This window comes from Octopus sinensis, linkage group LG3, assembly GCF_006345805.1.
Source record: "Octopus sinensis linkage group LG3, ASM634580v1, whole genome shotgun sequence".
Classification (NCBI taxonomy): domain Eukaryota; kingdom Metazoa; phylum Mollusca; class Cephalopoda; order Octopoda; family Octopodidae; genus Octopus; species Octopus sinensis.
In genome coordinates, this window is record NC_042999.1 from 130,066,684 (window position 1) to 130,089,949 (window position 23,266).

The window sequence follows — 23,266 nt, forward strand, 5'->3', positions numbered from 1 at the left end:
ATGTATGTATATGTATGCATATATGTGTGTATATGTATATATGTGTATATATATATATATATGTGTATATATGTATTGTATGTGTATATATGTATTGTATGTATATGTGTATATATATGTATGTATGTGTGTGTATGTATATATGTGAATGTATGTGTGTATGTATGTGTATATATGTGTATATGTATGTATATGTGTATATATGTTATATGCGTGTATATATGTGTATAAGTAATATGTTTATATATATGTATATATATATATATATGTGCATGACCAATTTTAAAAATACTATTGAATTTTACTCATAAGGCATTGGAATCTTATATGATTACCATTCTGCCTAAAAAATGGATCTACAAATGCAATATCCGTACACATCTCACATTTATTTTTCTTTCCTCCACCTCACTCTCTATTTTATATCTTATCTAAATTAACTATTTCTTAACCATCCTCTCACACTGTCTCTGATGAAGCGATATAAATATCCTGGAAACAGCTGTAAGAGTGTGTGTCTGAGTGTTTGTGTGTGTGTATGTATGTGTGTGTATATATGTATGAGTGTATGTATATATATGTTTGAGTATGTGTATATATACTTGAATGCATGTGTATACATGTGTCCTATATATGTATGTGTATATGTATGTGTGCATATATATGTGTGTGTGTGTAGATGCATGTATACATGTTTGTATATGTATGCACATGTGTATATGTATGCGCATGGTTATATGTAAACATGTATATGTATGTGTGTGTATATATTTGTGTATCTATGTATATATATATATGTGTATGAGTATATATGTGTATATACATATGTGTGTATATACATATATATGTGTGTATATATGTGTATATACATATATATGCATGTATATATATATATATATATATATATATATATATATATATATATATATCGAAATTCATACGTATCTGTATATGCCAATGCATATATAGTGTGTTGGAGAATGCAAAGGAAGCATGCTATGTATATCCTTTTGGTAGCATTTATAATTGAGAACTTAAAATCTAGTTCCTATATCCCGGGTATGTGCTTCTGGTGTAGAAACTTAGTTGAAAGAGCAATCTTCACAGTGGTATGTAAGTAGAAACAAGTTGAACACAAGTAGGCTTAATGCATATATTTATAAGCAATGCAAAATACAGAGGAAAGAAAAGAATACAAATTACATGAAAGGAGTTATGTCTTATCTTGGCAGCTTTTGTCTTTTGTATTCCCTGTAAATATACTCATTTAACCTACTTGTATTTATCTTGCCTTTCTACTTATACATATGGTTTTGTTGTGCATTGAAAAACTTGAAATTACATTTTAGAACTTAGTGCCATGCAAATGGAATTATAAATTACACTGTAACACGATTTTGTAACTTTGCTTTTGTTATATTTGTTCAAACCCCAAAGAATCCCTCTGATCATATGGCTATGATGCTCCCCCACTACTCTTGCTCATAATCAGAGGTGCACAAATTGCGGCTCACTAAGGAACATGCTCAAGTGGTTAAAGTCAAGCAATTGACAAACAAATTTGTGGTATTGAGCAGAATATTTGCTATAATGATATTTCTGCTTCAGCAACTCATTATTGAATCTGTCTAAAATGTAATGGAAAATAAGTCAGTTTCAAAACATTCATGGTCACAAAAGCATTGCTTGAAGGGAATAGTAGTCACTTCCTTTGATTTCTAGATAGAAGTAAATAGAAAATAACACTTGCTGGCCAAAGATAAAAGAAAAAAATAATTTTTTTGTTACAAAGTGTTATTGTTTCTTATACTTTGGGTACAAGATTTGGAAAAATAATTTGTATTTTTAAAAAAATTAGTTTCCTCTGTTGTGAAGGAAGAATGGTTAGTACTTCTCCATTCATTTGATTTGTATCCTGCTGCAGGTGTTTATTCTTGTCAATAGATTAATTTTAGAAAACATTCTTATTCCATATTGGATGATATTGTAAAATAACATTTATCTGTGCAAGGTTTTGGTGTTCATGTACATGTCTAAATTTGCAGATCTAATCAGAATATGATTGAAATGGAAGGCATTTAATTCTTAAAGGGTTGTTTAGTGTACTTCACTTATTCTAGCTCTTTTTAAGATATGGGAGATGAACAGAGAGAACAATAAGATAAAATTGTTATATGGATCAATAATTAATGAATAATTTGTTTTCAGGATAAAGTTATTGGGTTTCATTATGCTGGCCCAAATGCTGGTGAAGTGACCCAAGGATATGCTGTAGCTCTGCGGTTAGGAGCTACAAAGAAGGACTTTGATGCTACTGTTGGAATTCATCCAACCTGTTCTGAAGTAAGTATGTCTAATTTGCTGATTTTTTTATCTGGGTACAAATCTGTGATGTGTAAGTTGTACCTTTTGCATATCACCTGATGATAAATGTATTCTATTGTTTACTTAAATGTTGAGTTACTTGCAAACATTCTCAGCTGGTTTTTCAGTTAGGTGTATCTGATGCAACAAAAAAAAAATGCATTATCCATTATAGCTCAGTCTTTGGAGGATAGTACTGAGTGTGGGAACTTTATTACTATATTTAGGACAGCAAACAGTATATTTGCTGATGTGAGTTTAAAGCTTGGTCAAGCTAGAATTAACTGAAGTCACGCAAAGCAGCATTGAATAAAAATATATTCATATAGAGTCATATTTAATACGTTCAAGTACACTCCATGCTTCACACTCATCAGTGTATGTACTGTTTGCTGTTCTAATCTAAGAACAAGTTGATCTTTTGCTTTGTGAATGACAGATTTGGTATTCATAGCCATATTCATGTGTACAGTGCAGAAATATTCGAGTTCTGCAATCCAATGGTGTTATTTACAGCTCCATTTGGTTTTTACACATTGTCTAGTAGGAAATTTTTTTCTTGAGACTATTTCCATAGCAAAATACCTTCCCATGTCTGAGTGTATGCAAACATGTTAAATATATATGTATAGGCATGAATATGGTTGTCTATAAAAAGCTTGTAGTTTCTGGTTCAATCCTACTGTGTGAAACCTTGGGCAAGTGCCTTCAAAGCTTGTTGAATTTTATTTGGTAGATGGAAACTGAAAGAAGTCCAGTGTGTGTATATATATGGATGGTTATAAACAAGAATCACTACCAATCAAATGATGTTTATATCCATCTTCTGTGAAAAAAGTCCTGGCCATGGCTAAATGCCTTGCTTTGAAGAGCTGCCTTAAGCTGTGTTTGAATATATGTTTATACAAATGTATGTATGCACATATATACTTGCATGGGTTGGCTTGTCAAACCATCTAATCCATGCCAGCAGGGAAAATGGATGTTAAATAATGATGATAGATACAATAATTTGCTGAATTTTATGTCATGTATTTTGTATTGGTGAAATCAAACAGATGTTTAGTAATATCTTTTTTTTGTTTTTCAGGTTTTTACTACCCTGGCTACCAGTAAAAGTAGTGGGATGTCCGTAGAAGCTGGTGGTTGCTGAGGTTAATTTGCTGCTGCCCTCTATACACCTTGGTAAAGTATTTAAAGTGAGATAGTTTGTTTCATTACTGAATGAAACATCTTCAATAATCTTTTACCAAGGTGTGGGCAGCAGCATTGACCAAAACAGTGTGGTGCTAAATTGGTTACTTGCATTTGTAATATGCTTCTATGACGATTATGTTTTTGAAATCCTTCATTTGAGGAAGAAACTGATCTGATCCTGTAACCAGTATTGTGCCATATCTTAGAAATTCTGTCAACAAAATATTCATCTATATGTATCAAAAACTTTAGTACAACTTTTGCAAATTTGAATTCACTATATTAGTGGGGTGTTGGGAAAGGGCTAAGGCTATATATTAGACTAAAATACATTACTGTCCCTTTTGGTTTTTCCTTCTCAGTTTTGTTGGTTGGTGTTTTCATCTGATACTTGGTAAAATAAATACCAGTATCTTATCAAGTGAAATCATTGCATTAAACCACTATTCTGACGAAATTGGCCTTGTGCCTATTAAAGAAATTATTTTAAAATGTTTTCCTACTAAGGCCGTGAGCTGGCAGAATGCTTAGCGGTATTTTGTCTGTCTTTGCTCTTTGTTCAAATTCTGCCAAGGTCATCTTTGCCTTTCATTCTTTCAGGGTCGATAAATTAAGTACCAGTTACATACTGGAGTTGATCTAATCGACTGGCCCCTTCCCCCAAAATTTCAGGCCTTGTGCCTAGAGTAGAAAAAAAACAATGTTTTACTACTGTATTTTTTTCAATAATTATAGAACCAAAACTATAGAACCAAGGGCAGTCATAGGTTAATGTGTTATAGAGAAAAAGAAATACTTGAATATTTTAATGACAGGATTTCTTGAAACATTGAATATTAATACAATAAAAGAATTTTATTTTAAGAATACACTTTTTCTAAAAATTCAAAGTGGAATCAAATCAGTTAGAAATTCCTTGATCACATGTTGGCTTATAGTTTTGTGCCTTCTGATTATATTATTGATGCTGATTTAATTACGGGTTCTTATTCTGTATTTGGTGGAAATCAATAAAGGAAAAAAAAATATATATCACTATCATTATTGTTACTGGTTGTTTGCTAAGGTAATTTTATTAATTATCTAATGAAGTAGGTTAGTATTTAAAAAATATTTTTACACTCATTATTTCATGGTAGATGTTTGTGACAGTATAAACAGTATAATGATGTGACTAAATCTTCTCTTGTCTGTCTTGAAATCCCGTTAGGGCTGGTTTTATTTTTTCTCATTCTAGTACCAATAAAATACTAGGTATGTACTGATGGGAGTTGGATTTAATTGACTTATATATACCTTCTTCAGTACAAATTTGACTTTGTGCCAGTTAAGAATGCATTTATTTTATCAACACCAGTGAAATGAAAGGCAGAACTGATGCTGGTGGATTAGAAGAAAAAATGTTATTGGCTACAAGGGCTCCAAAAAACATTTAAGACAATATAAAGACAAAGAGCAGTGGGAATTTACATAAATATGTATAAACAATAAAAGCAGCAACAGTTAAGAAAATTATAACAATTTCCCCAATGGGTGGGTGGGAAACAATCTGAGGCAACCCCTATACATCCTGACTGAACTTACTCACCAGGAGTACCCTGGCAAGTGTCCTTCTTCGCCATACTTCTCATCCTACAGGCACACATTTAAAGTAAGGGTTAGGTTCGATTATTCTTGCAACATTCACCCACCTTTCAACAAATTTAAGGGCAACACCTTTCTCTCAACGATTATTTTCAAAGTGGAACCTGAAAAAATCGATGCAGATTTAATTGAAAAGGAAAGCTCTATCTTCAATCTTTTCAACCTCATTCATCACAACCACTAAACAGAAGAAAATTGCCTGTCCTTCCCAACCAAAGGAAGGCGATGTACCTGTCTTTACGATGGATTCGGTCGATATCCGGATCCATCCTACACGTGAAAGCAGCTGTTTGACATAATCTACAAGTCAGTAATGCTCGATTACTGTACTGGCGTGTGCATGATTGTTTCGTCCTTCAGTGCACAGTTGACGACACTACCATATTTGCAAAGTTTATCCCTGACCTGCAATGCCTCTCGGTAACACTGCTGGGTGAGGGATTTCTGGAAATTATCCATGGGTTCCGGCCGGAAAATCCTCAGGAAAAGACCTGTTAATTGACTTTCATCGACGCTGTTTCTCCGAGGGCATCTCACTCTTACCACTAATCCTGTATACAACATCATGGCAGAAGATCCACCCTTTGCTTTTCTGACTAGCTAAGGGCTGTGAGCGCCTGACAGTACTCAAAGTACCATGCATCTTGCTTCGGTCTACCCTTGATCCAGGATTGCAACTCTATCAGAGGAACGGCTCCGTCCGTCCAGCGCCTTAAGACGATGTTGGATGATATGGACCTCTCCGGGTGCCTAGCCACAGACCCAACAACTTCAGGTTAATTTTCGCTCTTGTCACTGATAGAAGTAACAGAATTGTGCCGATCACCTCAATGTGTCTGGTGTCTAACGCTATTTCGATGACGTCTGCGTATGCAAATACAGGTCTTCCTCCTAGTTGCTGCGGGTTTTCGCTCAAAACTTTCAGCTTCTGCAATAGTGGCTCTAGAGTCAGTTTGTACAGAAGTTACGAAAGTAAACACCCTTGACGGACTGCACGCTTGATATGAACAGTTCCGACAAGTGGCCATTTACTCTGACCACTAAGCAAATGTCCGCCAACTATTGCTGGTCGATCCTATCGTAAACTTTCAACTGATCTAAATTGATCAGAACTCCACTCATGGTAGGTTCTTTACCCACCCTTTCTATGGTGTATCTCGCGAGATGGATGTCGCAGATAGATCTACTTGGTATGCCACAAGTCAATGTTTCACCTGCCAGAGTGACGATGGCAACCGTCAACTTAGCTATCATCTTAACCAAAATCTTCAGCTCTGCATTTAACACGGTTAATGGGGACTGGAAGTAGTTAGAATATCCCCCCCCCCCGTTCAGGGTCTTAGCAGTACCACTTCATTTTTTACAGGACTGGGAATTCTCCCATTCCATTGTCAGTTATCGAGAGGTGCCCGAGCAAGTCTGGCATATGAAGGTAAAGCACGTGGAGCAGACCGTCTAGCCCCGACAACTTCTCCCTCCTCCATCGCTTTCCGTATTTCGTTAGCTGTTATCGACCTTTTGCAGAACTCTATATCCCCGGTCGAGAGCTGCGGTAGGCTGTTAAGATAGACTGTAAGATCCAATCCTGCTTCCGCTCCATCTCCAAATAGCTGAGCGAATTACCATTGAAAAGCCATACACATCTGCTTGGAATCGAGTCGTATGTGTTCTTTCCGATTGTCAAAGACCGAATTGTGGCTTTGTTTCCACGTTTTACTGTTGTAGTTCAGGTCCCTCGAATGGCTTTCATTCTTTCATGTTTTAGAGCGTGCATCCTAGCTCTGACAACACAATCTTCGTGCTTAGCGTTGATGAACCGGTCAAGAGCTAATTTCGATGTCAGCACGCTAGTAGCAATTCCTTTTCTAGGCTATTAACTAGCTTTCTCTCTACCCTAGAATTCTCTGTCACTATTTCTTTACTGAACCTAATAGATTTTGTTACCATTTTCAGGGTTTACCACCATTGGTTGTTGACGACTACCCCTGTCAACCGCCTCTTAACTAGTTCTTTAATCAACTCTCTGTAAACTAGGCGCACGAGTAAAGATACGTTCATCTTCCTGTAACCAGGTTTCCGTCTATACAGCCTTTTTAGGTCGACTGAACAGATCACAAACTTGTGGTCTGTGTAGCCGACAATTGAATTGTTGACAATCTCTGCTATTCCTATCCAGTATACATTATATAGATTCGATTTGAATAACACAATGCTGTGAACCCATGTCTACATTGGCGCAACTGGAACATTCATTCGGTACCTGTTAGTCAGTGAGAAAAGAGTGCAGGTTTGTGAAGCTTTTACACCCTTCTATCAGCTAACCCCACACAGTCCAGACGTACATTCAGGATGGTGTCCCAATCGCCCACGAGCGATAAAGTGCAGGACTTTCTCTGGGAGCGAAGAAATTCAGCCACCTTGCTCCGGCAGGTGACAAGTCTAAAGGTACCACCTTCGATACTGTTCGGGTCCTTTACAAAACAGCACCACCATCGCGTCCCCAACTATTCCGGGCTGAGCAAGAGATGCAAAGATTTCAAAATCGCCAAAAATAGGTGCTAAGGCACGTATGTCGGAAATTCTGGTCTTACCTTTGTGGGATAGAAAACTGAGTGTGTTAGTGAGGACTATCTGCCAATAAGTTACGTGACCTTCAGGAATTTCTAATGTGACGAAAATGTTCCAAATGTAGAAACAATATTCCATTGAGGGCTTCCCGAGCTTTGTAGCGAGGAAATATTTTTAGTTCTGAGGAGGTGAGTTAGCCTCTGGGATTCGGTTTTTGTTATTAGGAAACGAGCGATTTTGATGGTTTTATTTGTGTATTGTCCAAGATTAGAGACATTGGATTTAAAAAAAGATGCTACCTTGATTGTGCAGTGGCTGTTACTGCGCTGTTGAAGAAGGTATGTCATGTCCTTGTTGGAGAATGCTTTGAAGGTCTTTGTTTAGTGAGGAAATGCAGGTTTCTCATGCGACGTTTAGGTTGTGTACGGATGACACATCTATGGAAATGTATAATCTGCATTAGAATGAGTTATTAGATGACTGTAAGCAGAATTGTTAATGACGAGTGTGAGCGACATACCTCATTTCTGTGAGCCCTGGGGTACACCAGACTTGGGATTTGGCTCGGAAGGAATCCTATTTTTGCACGCTGTGCTGATGTGATCTAGCAGGAAAGCTTTGATCCAAAAGACAAAAGACGAAAGAACTTTTAGCAGGATAGTTTCATGCCAGATGCGGTCCAACTGTTTGCTAATGTTAAGAGTAAAGATATTATTTTCACAAAATTTCTTATGGTCGATAGACCACGGGGGCAGTGGGGAATGGAGTGATTGGCACTGCACAACCCAGACAGTTGGCCCAATGGAAATATTAGATGGTTGTTGAGGGGGAAAAGGAGCTCATGATGCTGGAGAACATTAGTTTTTTGAAATTGTTTTAAATTACCTTTCAGATAATAAAAATGGGATTGATGGATTAAAAGTTGTGAAAGAAGATGATTTGATCTTCTTGGAGATAGGACACACAGCAGGTTTCAAAGTTTAGCATAAATCCTGGAGACTGTAACACTGAAAAGTTTGGTGAATATATAGGCTAGCTCTTGCACACAGTGAGAGTACTGGAGGAGACAGATCCGTTGGTTTTCGATGGTTTGAAGTGGCAGAAAGTAGGTAATTTCCTATTTTACGTTCGTAAAATTAGTTGTTTTATTCTCAGTTTCATTTCAACTTAATAAGCATGTCTCGTGGACCTGCTACTGCTCCTCGTTTTATTGTAAATCTTAACTAAGTACTTACAAATCAGCAGATAATCATCTTTCATTGATTATAATCAATGAAAGGCATAGAATTAAGACACTGGCTCGATCTTTGTCAGATTCAGCAACTGGTATTGCTTGGCGTGTCCGCCGTGGATTGTTAAAGAATTCTCACATATGTCCAGTGTGCAACGTGCACTGTGGTCTTATAAACAGAGGAGGCATTAACGACATTGAGCTTGTGCCCAAGCTGCCACCACAAGTTCATTTGGCGAACTCATTTCAAAATAAGTCTTACATTTTTCCTTACTTTTCACTCGCTGAAATGTTTTATGCAAATAAACTTTTTTGCCGCATGTGTACGATGTCGAGTCAGTTGCAAATTAGTAGAAAATGCGGAAGCTTTCTCTTTAGGAATAGTGGATAGATGTATCCCGTTAAGTTGGTTGTTGACAAGAGACCAGAAGAATCAGCTGCAATTTGAGAGGTGGGGAAGTTTTGCATGCTGTGCAATGCACGAAGACGGCAGTTGGTAGTCTTGAATGAGTTGCAGTTGTAGATAAAAGACACTTAATTGGTAGAAGTGGATTTTTTACTCATCAGGCGTTGTAGGTATCGTTATTAGCTTGTCCTGCTGAGATTATGAGCTTTGTTTATGTGGGAGATTTGAAGGAATACGCCTTAGAACAGCGGCTCTTAACCCGGGCGTCATGACCCTTGTGGGGTGAGAAGGTCATTTGGGGTTTCTCGGGGGGAGTGGGTCACGGAGGGTTTGGGAGAAAATAATTTATTTCATATTGCGTTGCAGCGTTCCCTCAGATGACAACTATCTTGGATTTTATGCTAGAAGTTGAATGCAGTTTCCGTAAAGAGATAGCTCGTCTTCTGGCAATGACGCTAACTTCCTAGGATTAGATGACCGCTGTATTGATGCGTGGATCTACAGACCTTTTTCAGCGAAGGACAGTGCCATCAGTGATATTCATGTTGCTGCGAAGGTAGAATTGCTTCAAATTCGTGAGGATATTCAGTTGAAAGTCGATTTTTCTGAACAATGGATTCCGACATTTTGGGCGAAACTGAAACGATTTTTCTCTTCTTTCGATGCCTGCACGATCATGCTGATCCAGTCCCCCTCGACCTATAGCTGCGAGGCTGGATTCTCAGCAATGATGGCACTGAAAACGAAGGCATGCTTTGATGTACTTTTGATTACAAAACAATATCAATCATCTCACTGAGTGAATGTATAGGTTTTGTATGATGTACAGTAGCTCCATGCGTTTTTTAGCACTTGTAGCATTTTTCAAGGTCATTTATTTATAATATTTTCAATAAATTAGGATCTTCTCAGAGAAGTTTTAACTTACCTTTGCACAAAGTTCACCATTACAAAATTTATTATAGGAGTCACCGTTACAAAATTTATTATATGTATCACGGTAATACCCTGGAGAGTCTCAGGGGGTAAGACGACGAAAATGGTTAAAAACCATTGCCTTAGAAGATGGTTTCCACCATCTGCTTAATTATCTCGGATGGGTTAAGAATGAAACACATTTGTTGTCCGGCTTACCCAGCGAAAAACTAGCGGCGTTCCAACCAGTTTGCTGTCTTGACGTACCATAAGGTCCAGGAGATAGAAGGCATCGTAGTTCCGATTAGGCAAGTGGTCGGGCGATCCGATGAGTATGCAGATAACAGTTATGGTGTCGATAGAAACTAGGTTTGGGGATGAAATTATAACTTCAATACTAGCCTGGTTACTGCGCGGTGCCGGGTGAAAAGCCTGAATTCTTAGAAAGAGAAACACTGTGAACAGTCAATATTAAATACTGATATAATATCAAATACTGATATAATCACAAGACATGAATACCATTTGAATCTTGAAGTGTTAGCGAAGTACGACGATATACTACATTACATTGCACACACATACACATGCCCATACACACACGCACACGTGCGCGCGTGAAGAAACAGCCACACGCATGTACGCGCACAAACGTGTAAGCTGCTGCACTTGCAATTTCATCTGTCTGTCATTAATGAATTCAATCCAGTTAATTTTGCTGTATATAAATATGTATAAGGTGACCAAAATGTTTGCGCGTGAAAAAATATCACGTTGGAAAACTTAATCAGAATAAAAATGATTCCAAGGATGAATATTTTAACTGAAATACTCTCTGATGTTTCTTTTTATTCTTGCAAGAACATTCTGTAATGAACATTTCTATCTGGTATCTTCACTCCTGTTATCCTTCTCAAAGAAGAAAAATCTTACCTGCAGTTCTACGACTCCTCCCCCATATTATTCCTCATAGAAACTGCAACCGATTATTTTATGAATGAGGTAAAAAAAATTTTAATATCTAAGATATACAAAATTTGATATTTTTAGTGAATTTGTAGAAGTGAAGTAAGTTAGTCTGAAGAAGGCATTGTGTCTAACTGCAAATCGAAACTGATTTCCTCATTCTACAGCACTTCTAACACTATAAATAGTTTGTAGTGATCCTATATAACGGTGCGCGCTCGCGCACCGTCCATTTCTGTTTCGCGCGTGCGAGGTTGGTGCTTTCACCACCGGAAGTAGGACCATTTGCCTACGTGGCAGTTTAGCCGCGTGGCAAGGGGATCGTAGGACGTTGACCACTAGCGTCCAGTAAGCAGTGACTTGAGACACGGCTATCGAAGGTACAACACGTATATTTCTCTCTGTCCGGATTTGATAGCAGCAGTCAGCCTTTTCATAGAAGAGGACGCGTATTATCTTCGTTTCTCCCTGACATTTGTTGCCGACCACATCATCTTCCTTTCTCCGGACGCCATCTTTGACCAGTGTCGTTAGCATTTGAACACTGTAAATTCTACAGCGATGAAGTTCAGCTGAGACACATCCATACCAAAGGGATACCAAGTCCACCACTTATTTGTTACTGTCATAAGAGAATAAAGTAGATATATATTTTTTACGTCTGCGTTTTGTTGTTTCTGACTGGTAGAATCTGGATATTAAAGCAACGGAAAGTGATTGCACCAACTTGCACCCCAAAAGTGCAAGAGAAGACGTTCACTTTCGTTACACTGGTGACCTCCGACGTGATTCTGGTCTTAAACCAGAGATCACTTAACAACAAAAAAATCCAGTTTTTCTGCCAAGTCCGAACACGATCAACTCTACGCATTCATCTTTCGACGATTTGTTTCCGGTCCCCTCAAACAGTTATAGAAGGAGCCTTTCTTATTCTTCAACAATAATGACGGACGCCATCATATCATCGATGTCTTTTCTCTACCGTCATCGCCATCGTCGTCTTTCGACTTCACGTCGTCGCTATCTTCGTCGCCATCACCACTAAGAACAATGTGTCTCAAGTCCACCACAGTCGCCTTCATCACCGTCGCCTTCAACACCGTCGACCTCAACAAGATGTAAATAGCAACTCGCGGAAGTTTAGCCCACTCGCTGTTCGTGTATACACACCGGAATTAACAGCACAGTCTATCTGCGAGATTCTTCTGTACCCAGTTAACCTGTCACAGCATTGAAGCCACAACCGCTACACGACATGTGTTCAACCGGCATCTGCATTTGTGATCTCAACATTCTGTTACAGAACGAACTGCTATTATGCATCAGGCTATTACGGACTGGTAAATTAACTCCATCTTGTCTGAAATAGCTCTGAGAGACTTTTTTCCTATGCGCTGTATTTTTATTTTGCTCGCATTCACCTTGTTTGTATTTCTGTCGCACACACGTACACACACATAAATGCTATCTCTCTCACATACATACGTCACACATGCCTTTTCTCGCTTGTTTTTTCCATGCTAATTTGCCTTTGTGGACACACCTCATTTCTGTAAGACCCTAGGGGTCACGTATACATAGAGAGGGTTGTTTGTCCATTATAACGCGCCAGCATGTCACACTTTTGTTCCTGCACGAACGAGGCATATTCATTGCTGTTTTTCGGTCTGGCAAGCCCTATTGCATTCATGCACCTTTGCTCTGCACGTGTACTGCCTTGTTTTTGCAACACGTTTGCGTTAGCTTAATTCTTTTCCCGACTCCTAGAACGTCGGATGTTCACATGCGCTGCGCCCATGTATAGGCGTAATTTTTCCCTGTTAGACCCCTGTTGGTCACGTAATTAACAGAGAAAATTATCTGTCTCGCGCATCACACCAGCATGCTTGCACTGTCACCTTGCTAACCTTTCACTTTTAGCCGAAGCACTGTCTGCCTTTTGTGTTACTGGCGATCTATCTGTCGATTCCATTTTCTCTCCTGCAGCAATTGATTTAACTGCTATTTCGCAGGATCAACTACCTTTAGAGGAGTTGGATTTAACTTCGCCTAGGTTCATTAACTGTGAGTTTGCTTTCCTTCCGCTCCCTTCAGCGGAAGGCTCTATACTTTGTGACGTATCCACCTTCACGCATGCACTTTTGATTTTGCTCATTTTGAGTATTTTTTCTCTTTTTTCCTTTTGGTAAATTTCTTATGTATGTTATAAATTCTGCCATTTTTGTATATTTTTTGCTATTTGGTTATCTGTTATCCACCTTGAGTTTTATAGTCACTACAAGGAATTTTGTGTCGTGCTTATGCACTGGAGGGGAGCTTTGTAGTGATCCTATATAACGGTGCGCGCTCGCGCACCGTCCATTTCTGTTTCGCGCGTGCGAGGTTGGTGCTTTCACCACCGGAAGTAGGACCATTTGCCTACGTGGCAGTTTAGCCGCGAGGCAAGGGGATCGTAGGACGTTGACCACTAGCGTCCAGTAAGCAGTGACTTGAGACACGGCTATCGAAGGTACAACACGTATATTTCTCTCTGTCCGGATTTGATAGCAGCAGTCAGCCTTTTCATAGAAGAGGACGCGTATTATCTTCGTTTCTCCCTGACATTTGTTGCCGACCACATCATCTTCCTTTCTCCGGACGCCATCTTTGACCAGTGTCGTTAGCATTTGAACACTGTAAATTCTACAGCGATAAAGTTCAGCTGAGACACATCCATACCAAAGGGATACCAAGTCCACCACTTATTTGTTACTGTCATAAGAGAATAAAGTAGATATATATTTTTTACGTCTGCGTTTTGTTGTTTCTGACTGGTAGAATCTGGATATTAAAGCAACGGAAAGTGATTGCACCAACTTGCACCCCAAAAGTGCAAGAGAAGATATTTCACTTTCGTTTCAAGTTTCTGTATACTGCCTTGCTAGATTTTGAGTTTTCTTAATTTTTTTGACATAAAAGCTGGGTGACTCTATCAATGTAAGTTCATGAACTTATGGCAGTTGTTTTAACTCAATTTCCGATCACATGTAAATCACGAGTTTATCATGCGTGCAGACCTCATTTCAGTCAATTAGAATTTTTGTCCTCGTGATAAGTTCTAGAACTTTCAACGAAAGTCTTAAATACAAAGGATTTTAGCGAGAAAAGGCAGGGAGAATTTGAATTTCGTTGAATCGATCTCGATCGAATTTTCTCTTTCATAGCTGTTTTTACAGCTTCATACTCAAACCAGCGCGATTCTCCTAATAGCTGTTTTCACATCTCTATACCCAACCCGAAGATGGATGAAGAATCAGTGCGGCAATGCGAAAAATCAGCTTAATTATCACTTATCTGTTGAAGAAGTCCGGTGCCTCAAAACACGATGTTCATATAAGATTAACTCTGTCTAAGACATGATTCTATGTTGCATTCATCACGTGGCTTGAAAACAGTGTTTCTGTATGTTTCCTCTTAATTAGTGTATAGTGATTAGTAGAAAATGCTTCTTAAATTAGAAATCCACACCTAATATGGTTCTTAAGTGACATGAATAGATTCAGTTGGGTTTAGTGAACATTTCTGCGAAGTAATTGACGCTGGAGCAGAAAGTCTAATTAATTACTAATTACGTGACTAATTAAAACTTCTTAATTTGTTTTTCCATACCAGTTTTTTTCTTAAGTTTTTCATTTAAGTATCACTTGTCTCTAAGGAGTAATAGTCAATGTAATTCATTACTGGAGCTTAAAGTCTAATTAAATTAATTATTTACGCAAGTTGATTATCTCATAATTAATTAATTAATCCATGCCTAAGCATACTTAAGAATCACGTTTCATGGTATTAGGACCATTTGTAGACATATTGTGCCCTGTTAGTATTTTGGAGCTTCAAGTCTAATTAAATCAGGACTGACTCCTGCATTATAACGTGCTTTGTAACCCGGTGGAATCCATGTCTTCTTCGATTGAAACGTGACAAGACTATCTTAAGTGAGAATAGACAACAGATGATTTCATTCTGGGTTTGTTCTATGCAAAGAAAATGAGTGAATGAGAGAGTGAGAGAGAGAGAGAGAGAGAGAGAGAGAGAGATTGTTTTAATTGCTTCTTACCGAGAAGTGCTGCAAATTCAGTTGATCGAGAGCTCACTTCCTGCTACACGATTATGAGAGAAAATGAGAAGGAATATCTCTTGCCTTTCTCATGAGCTTTGAAGTCGAAAAGGAAATGGGTACAACCGGGTATCGAAACAGGGTACTTGATGCAGTGACACCCAAATGTAGCCTTTAACTCTATATTCTGAATTGATTTAAATTTCTCACCAAGACTGAGCATTTAATTTCTTTTCAACTCTTCTTTTCCAGTAATATTAAAAAAAAAATTTCTTACCCTCTCTATCTCTGCCATTTCCTGGCATTCTTCGTCCTCTCCTTATCCTGACACATCAAATTATATTTACATATTTGCTAGTATTTCTTTGTTTTATTCTAGTTCTATTGATTTTCATAATTTAATTGTTGTTCATCATATTTTTCATTTGCTATCCCTCAATTTCCACGATTTACGTAAGTCTCTCATTCTTTTACTTCAATATCATTTGAGCCACTTACCATTTTAATTCTTCGAATTCTTCTCATAAATAATAAGGTGTTTTTTTTCACACAGACGTAAAGTTTTATAATTGAGATTTAGGTATCGACTACAGTTTATGCTGAATTTAAAAAAAAGAACAAAAACAAAAACCCCTTATTTCTATGTCCCACTCAGATTAAATCTTAAGAATACAGCAGATATGTTTTATAGCTGGGAACTTTAACTTTCCTTGCGTAAAGTACCTAAATAATTATATAATAATTCATAATATGGTTTTAAAAAATGTTGGTTAAAAGCATTGAACCTTAACTGTTCTCTTTCCCACTGGTTTTTAATGAATGCTCAATATATTTATTTTCTGCCAGGCCTGTTGTTTTTATAATTTGTGGAAACTTCGATGGAAATGTTCCACCAATATTTCTAGTTTACGTTTATTTCGGACAGTTCTTCCCTTGTATATTGTATATTTATTAACATCATCATGAATTATTCGGATTCCTGGCGGAACATATAATCTCTTCTCAGCAATTTTCCAATGCGCTGTCCTTTATTTTCCTTTCCACTTGACTTATGTCACCCCTGTTATCTTCAGTTCTTCTATCGTTCTCCACCAGATTATTCTCGAGTGCCTTACCTTCCTTTTGCCTCTTGAGTTCCAATCCAAAGTTTCCCTTGTCAAAAATCTCTCTGGTCTTGTTAACATATAGTTCACTCATCTCTACATACATAAGCCTCGCTCTTTGTTGGTCGATGGGTTTTCGCTTGTTTTTGATCCAGATGTCTTTGTTGTTCAACGTTTCTGGATACCTTATGTTAAAATTGTTTCTGAGGCACCTTTTCGTGAATGTTTGGAGCTTTCTGAGAATGTGTCTTTAGATTAATATAGCTTATAGAAGAAAACTTCAAAATGTCGCATCATATAATGATCTCGAATCGATGTTTGCATCGCTTTCAAGTCCACAGAAAACTTACATATGTATAACTTTTTGCTGATAATTACAGCGTTTCTTTTTGAGGTATTTGCAAAGGGAGATCCATTTTTGAGTTTTGGAGTCATATGCTACTCTCGTCTTACTTAAGCACATGAATAATGCAGTTTTTTAAAGCTACAGTTCAGCATATTTTGTCAAAGTGATTATATACCACACTCAGTGGCTGCCTAGATTATTCTTCAACTCCTACCTTCGATTTTCATTCTACTGTTGAACCTGTTGACATCACCATTTCCGTGGAAGCTTTCATTACATATATAACTTTCACTTCATGTGTGTTTGCTTTTTTTATTTCGATTCTCTGAATTATCTTTCTAAAAAATGTTAGAAACAAAGCTTCATGGTTAACATTTAGGCAACAATAACCGCGTAGAGCTACGAGCAACACTTGAATCTTTGCATAATTTGTGCGAATGATCACTAGAACATGTTACTGGTACAAATTGCCTGCCTTAAATATCATGTATTTGTTCGCTTGTTAGATAATCTAGCTAAGCATCTATATAGCGAACTATCTGCCAATCTAGAGAGATGGACAGAAATTTTACTACTGAGGTGAGTAGAAAGAGGCGTATGGAAATAGTTTAATGCTTGCTTGATTGGCAGACACTGTAGTGCTGTCCTAAGTTTTCGAGGAGCCAGGTTTGCAAGCCAGTCTCGATTTCTAGTTAGCATTATTTCACTTATAACATTAATGACTACAAAAAGCTAAGCTGTTAAAAAATCATATATTCTTTCTGTCATAAATTCAGCATTTCACACTTATTTCAAAGAATTTGAATTATCTGCATATGTGACAAACAAATTAGCTATGTTTCTAGTTGGAGGAATAGGTAGATAGCTATAAAATCTTGATGTTGTTCCGTGCAATAGCTCACAGCCAAATCTCAACGGTGTTTGAAAACGAAGACAGATTTCGAAAGTTTTACTCTTGTCAGTAACAGCAACATTAATGTCGATGTCTTTGCAACGCGATTAATTTCCACTACACTCACTTCCTATGGCTATCATTTGTTTATATATCGATTTCTTGTTTGAAACTAGTTATTTTTTTAAAAAGCTCCAAGAAACACATCTCTTTCAAATTTGTAATGTTTTGAGTCTAAAATATACATGTTTTCTGCCATTGCTATTTAGTTTTATAATAATAATAATAATAATAAAAGCTTAAGCTTGTGCTATTTCTCATTCGGCATCCTTGCTTATTTCATTTTATTAATGCTTTATCACACGAAAGCAGCATTTTATTATTAAAGTATTTACTATTTTGCTCCCGAGATATTAAATTGCAGTTGTTTTCTCAATAAACGCTGACGATGTTATCTAATGCTTCATGTTGTATTATTCGCGGCACTCATTATGATTTTATATATCATATATATATATATATATATATATACCTGGGTTGGACAAAATAATGGAAACACCTTAAAACTTCAAGCAAATTTATTTTAATATGGGGTAAGACTGCCTTTGGTAGTAATTACAGCTTGAATTCTGCGAGTTATGGATTGGTACATAGTTTGAATTGCTTCCAAAGGAATTTTTGTCCATTCTTCAGCTAAAACAGTCTCTAGTTCTTGTAATGATGATGGTGGAGGATATCGACTCCTTACTTGTTTTTCTAAAATGCACCATAAATGTTCAATAATATTGAGATATGGGCACTGTGATGGCCAGATAAGATGTTCAACTTCACTAGAATGTTCCTCGTGCCATTTACTAACAACTTTAGCTGTGTGAATTGGTGCATTATCATGCTGGAAGATTGCGTTTCCCGCCAGAAACAGTTCTGCAACCACAGGGTGAATTTGATCAGATCAAATGCTTAAATATTCTTGACTATTAATTCTGCCAAGAAGGGAAACCATTGAACCGACGGATTTCCAAGATATAGCACCATCCAGATCATCACAGATCCTCCTCCATGTTTAACAGTTGGAAGAAGGCAGTTTGGGTCATATGCTTCTTTTGGATATTGGAAATACGATAAAGGATGACTCGTCCAAGAAAATAACATTCTTCTACTGGTCTAGGGACCAATTCTGTGGTACAAGACCAGCAATTTCAGGGGAAGGGATAAGTAGATATCATCATCATCATCATCATCATCATCAACATATTTTCTTACTCTCCAACGTTACTTGTGCTGATCACGATCAAACAAATGCGAGTTGATCTTCCTTTTGATGCTTTGGTAGTTTAATGAAAGTTGATCTTCCTTTTGATGTTTTAGTAGTTTAAATATTCTAGTAATAGACAGATACTTTACTGCCATATTGCTAGTTTAAGATACAAAGTATGGTATGTCATGCAAACCTGATTTAGTATCATTGCTGACTGTTTTTATGTTTTGTATAAATGTCAAGAAAGTCTAGTGGAACTTGAAATTCACCAAGCTACGCACATATAAGTAAGTATTTTGAATTTGAATCTAAAAAACATCAACGACTCGTAATTATAGTACAGTAGTGAACTGTACGTCAAAATAGTATTTATTTACAGGCAAGTGTATTGCTAGTAAGTATCATGTGACAAGTTGATATACTTTTTGATAAAAACTATGAATTGAATGGAATTTTTGGAGAAAATGTGTCTTTCTGTTGTAAATCTTGAAACTACGCATAATACGAAGACAATTTCATACTGAAATATTCAACCTTTGTTGCCTCGTAGCTTTCTTTGCATCACTTAACCTTCAAGACGGAGCAAATCAACTGTTTAGTATTAGCCTCTTCCGAATAATATTAATCGACTTTCTGTTAATAAGGTTAGGGATATTCAAGTCAGTCGGCAAGTTGTCTTTAGGTCATAGGAAGTAAATTTACTCTCTTTGTAGTTGCGATTTTATTTCATTTGTCTATCGCTTGTGCATGAATGAAATAGTTTGGAAATGCAATAAAACACTCGACTTCGATTTTACGTCGCTCGACAAAAATAGGTTGTCGACTTGAATATACATACATTTCTATCTACCCCCATTCCCAGTTTCATAGATATAAGTTATATGAAGATATAACCTCTAAATCTGGAGCTGGTTATTAAATTTTTCAGAATTTTAACAACTGTAGAGGGCTGAAGTGACTGTTTTATAACATTTAACTTTAGCCAGCTTTATGGTGGGTTTTAATCTTGCTGAGACAATTTTACATTCCACGCTCGACCAATTAAATAAATAACAGAAAACAATATAATCGGAATGAGTCAATCAGTCATATTTTTCTATAAAGAAAATATACAAAAATAAAACGGTTTAGAACAGAAACGAAACAAATTGATATATGTCATATTTATATATCATTAACCAGAACACGAAAAAGAAAGGAGTGAGAATCATGAAGTAAAAGTAATGTTAATGCCTTACAATATTTTGTTTTGTTCATCAATGCTCTGTGTTAGATTGTCATCTCAATCAAACCTTTGGAGGTCAATAAAGAAAATGATAAATCTCTGAACGAGGTATAAACAGTAGCTGCACGACAATGTGAAGTATATTTGTCACTTAAATGTTGTTAACCACTAAGGGTAGATGCTACTGTAGCTTGTAGCCTCGGGAGAACATCTTCTCCAGATGGCTATTGTCACACTTTCTGTGCCCTATCAGTATTTGCAAAGGGAAGCCATCCTTCCCATCGTCGACCTGACGTGATACACACGGACCCGGGTTTCTGGATATTTACTCGTCGTCAGCGCACGACAATCACCGGTCTTCGATACGAAGGGGTCCCAATGCAAATATATATATCCTTTTTCCAATGACGTAAAGTCACTGATCTCGAAAAAGTGTAAACAAGCAATAATAAATCTCTGAACGAGGTATAAACAGTAGCTGCACGACAATGTGAAGTATATTTGCCACTTTTCGAGATCAGTGACTTTACGTCATTGGAAAAAACATATATATATTTGCATTGGGACCCCTTCGCATCGAAGACCGGTGATTGTTGTGTGCTGACGACGGGTAAATATCCAGAAACCCGGGTCCGTGCGTATACTCATAGGGCACAGAAAGTGTGTCAATAGCCAGCTGGAGATGTTCTCCTGGGCTACAAGCTACAATAGCATCCACCCTTAGTGGTTAGCCACATTTAAGTGGCAAATATACTTCACAATAAAGGAAATGTTATTCACAAACTAAAGTCAACTGAATCGAAAATTTTGATCTTGTGTTGCTTTTTAAGAGTAATAACTTTTAAGTAGTCTTAAAAAGGAATTACTTTTTAGCAACTTTAAATTTTATCGATCAATACAAAGGCTTTGAATTTTGTTTCATTACTGAATTATTGTTTTCTTGTCACGATCATGTTTTACCTTCCATGTTGAAATAATCTTCTAACGAGCTAAATCAGTGATACTGTTTCCCATTCTCTAAATAGCGATCTTTTAGACCGATTTCGTGTAAGACAATTTTTCCACGGGCCGGGGGATCACGTGCGTAATAGAACGCAATAAAGTGTGTAGTATATAGTTTAATTATTACATATATATTGCATATGTGTGAATTCACACGACAAAAACCTTTTCGAACGAGCAACACAGATTCTACGGCTCCATACTTTGAAACGACTAAACATTAACTGCTATTGGAACTTACATACCATGCACAGGAAACTTTTTTACCACTTCTATACAACATTTTCCTCGAATAAAGGAACTGCAACTACAATATCTTTATATATCTTATTCCTACTTTCATTCTCTTATTTCCCTCTATATTTCCTATCTCCTCCTTTTTCATAATAATTCGAACTCAAATATTTCCTCAATTTAACCTTCTCACACTGTCTCTGATGAATGGATATCCATATTATCCCAGAAACAGCTGTAAAACTATTTCATTATAACTGTCCTGAAAACTCCTCACAGCCTCTCATTCTCTCTAATATATATATATGCATGCTAATACAAGACCTACATTAGGTTCCTCACTCGTATCACTCTCGAACCAAGAGTTTAACTACGGTCTCACCATAGCACTTAGCGTTACCTGACACTCTTTGGGTCTTCTAGATACCAATACCTCTCATAACTTCGCTATATATATATATATATTATATATATATATATATATATATACACATACACATATACTTTTTAAGAATTTTGAAGATGTGGTGTAGATGTCTCTCTCTCGCTCACTCTCTCTCTCTCTCCCTCTCTCTCTCTCTATATATAATGTACACGCGCGTGCACACACACGCACACACACACACACACACACACAACACACACACACACACACACCACACACACACACACACACACTCACCTCACATTGCTTTTTACATATGAACTTTGTCCGTTAACTATATTTCATTCTTTTCATTCATTGTAACATTACTTAGATAAATTTTGCACCCATTCACAGACCTTACCCAGACTCATACAGAATACTGGTTCTGCCATTGAATAATGCCGCCCTAGATTGAATATATCTGAATAGAAGATAGAATACGTGATAAGAGTTATTTGAGGCCTTATCAACAGCAGCAAAACCAACTGCAGCAGCAGCAGCAGCAACTATCGTTGCCATCGTCACCACCACGAATCCTCATAGATGTTTTTTTTTTAAATATTTCTTGCAAATCAACTCCGCCGAGGTCATCATTGCCTTTCATCCTTTCAGGGTCAATGAAATAAGTACCTGTTGAGCACTGGTGGGTCGATGCAATCGACTTCCCCTTCCTCCGAACTTGCTGCCTTGTGCCAGAATTTGAAACCAGTATTTCTTATAAAACTAAGGCGGCGAGTTGACAGACTCGTTAGCACACCGGATAAAATGCTTAGCAGTATTTCGTCCGTCTTTACGTTCTGAGTTCCACTGCCGCCGGGGTCAACTTTGCCTTTCATCATTTCAGAGTCGATAAAATAAGTACCAGTTGAGTACTGTAATCAACTAATCCCCTCCCTCAAACTTACTGGCCTTGTACCAAAATTTGAGACCAATATTTCCTATAAAGTATTGTCTACGAAACCTGTAGGGCAGAACCTGATCCTCTCCATTCGTTTCGGGTTACCTATATTCACCTCTTATGTTTCCCTATCAGATAATCAGCATTCACCACACATACCGTAAATCCTTGGGTATAATCCGCATTTTCCCCCAAAAATTTAAAGGTCGAAATCCCTAGTGCGTACTATATACGAGGTTAAAAATGAAAAATATTTTCTAAGCAATGTCCGAGTCTCTATTTGCTGTCCGGCAATGTTTATTCAGACGCATTTTGTGACGTTGGACGCGAAAATACCTTAAGCTAAGCCTGAAAGCAATGGAGTCATAAAAGAATCATCATTAACTTGCAGTAAGCAAGATTTATTAAAATAAAAGTATTCAGAACATCAGAATAACATGTAACAAAAACAATTTGCAAACATATTTACATTCCCATATAACAGTTAAGAACAT

General features: G+C 37.1%; 1 protein-coding gene across 2 annotated transcripts in view; it reads left to right on the forward strand.

Annotated features, from left to right (window-relative positions):
- The window catches only part of LOC115209346 (thioredoxin reductase 1, cytoplasmic), a 36,907-nt gene extending 33,269 nt beyond the window's left edge, over positions 1-3,638 (forward strand). For both annotated transcript variants that reach the window (XM_036501326.1, XM_036501325.1), the window contains exons 18-19: positions 2,209-2,343; positions 3,455-3,638. In XM_036501326.1, coding sequence (XP_036357219.1) covers positions 2,209-2,343; positions 3,455-3,517 — 198 coding nt within the window. In that variant the 3' untranslated portion in view covers positions 3,518-3,638. The remainder of the gene's footprint in view (positions 1-2,208; positions 2,344-3,454) is intronic.
- The last annotated feature ends 19,628 nt before the right edge of the window (positions 3,639-23,266 follow it).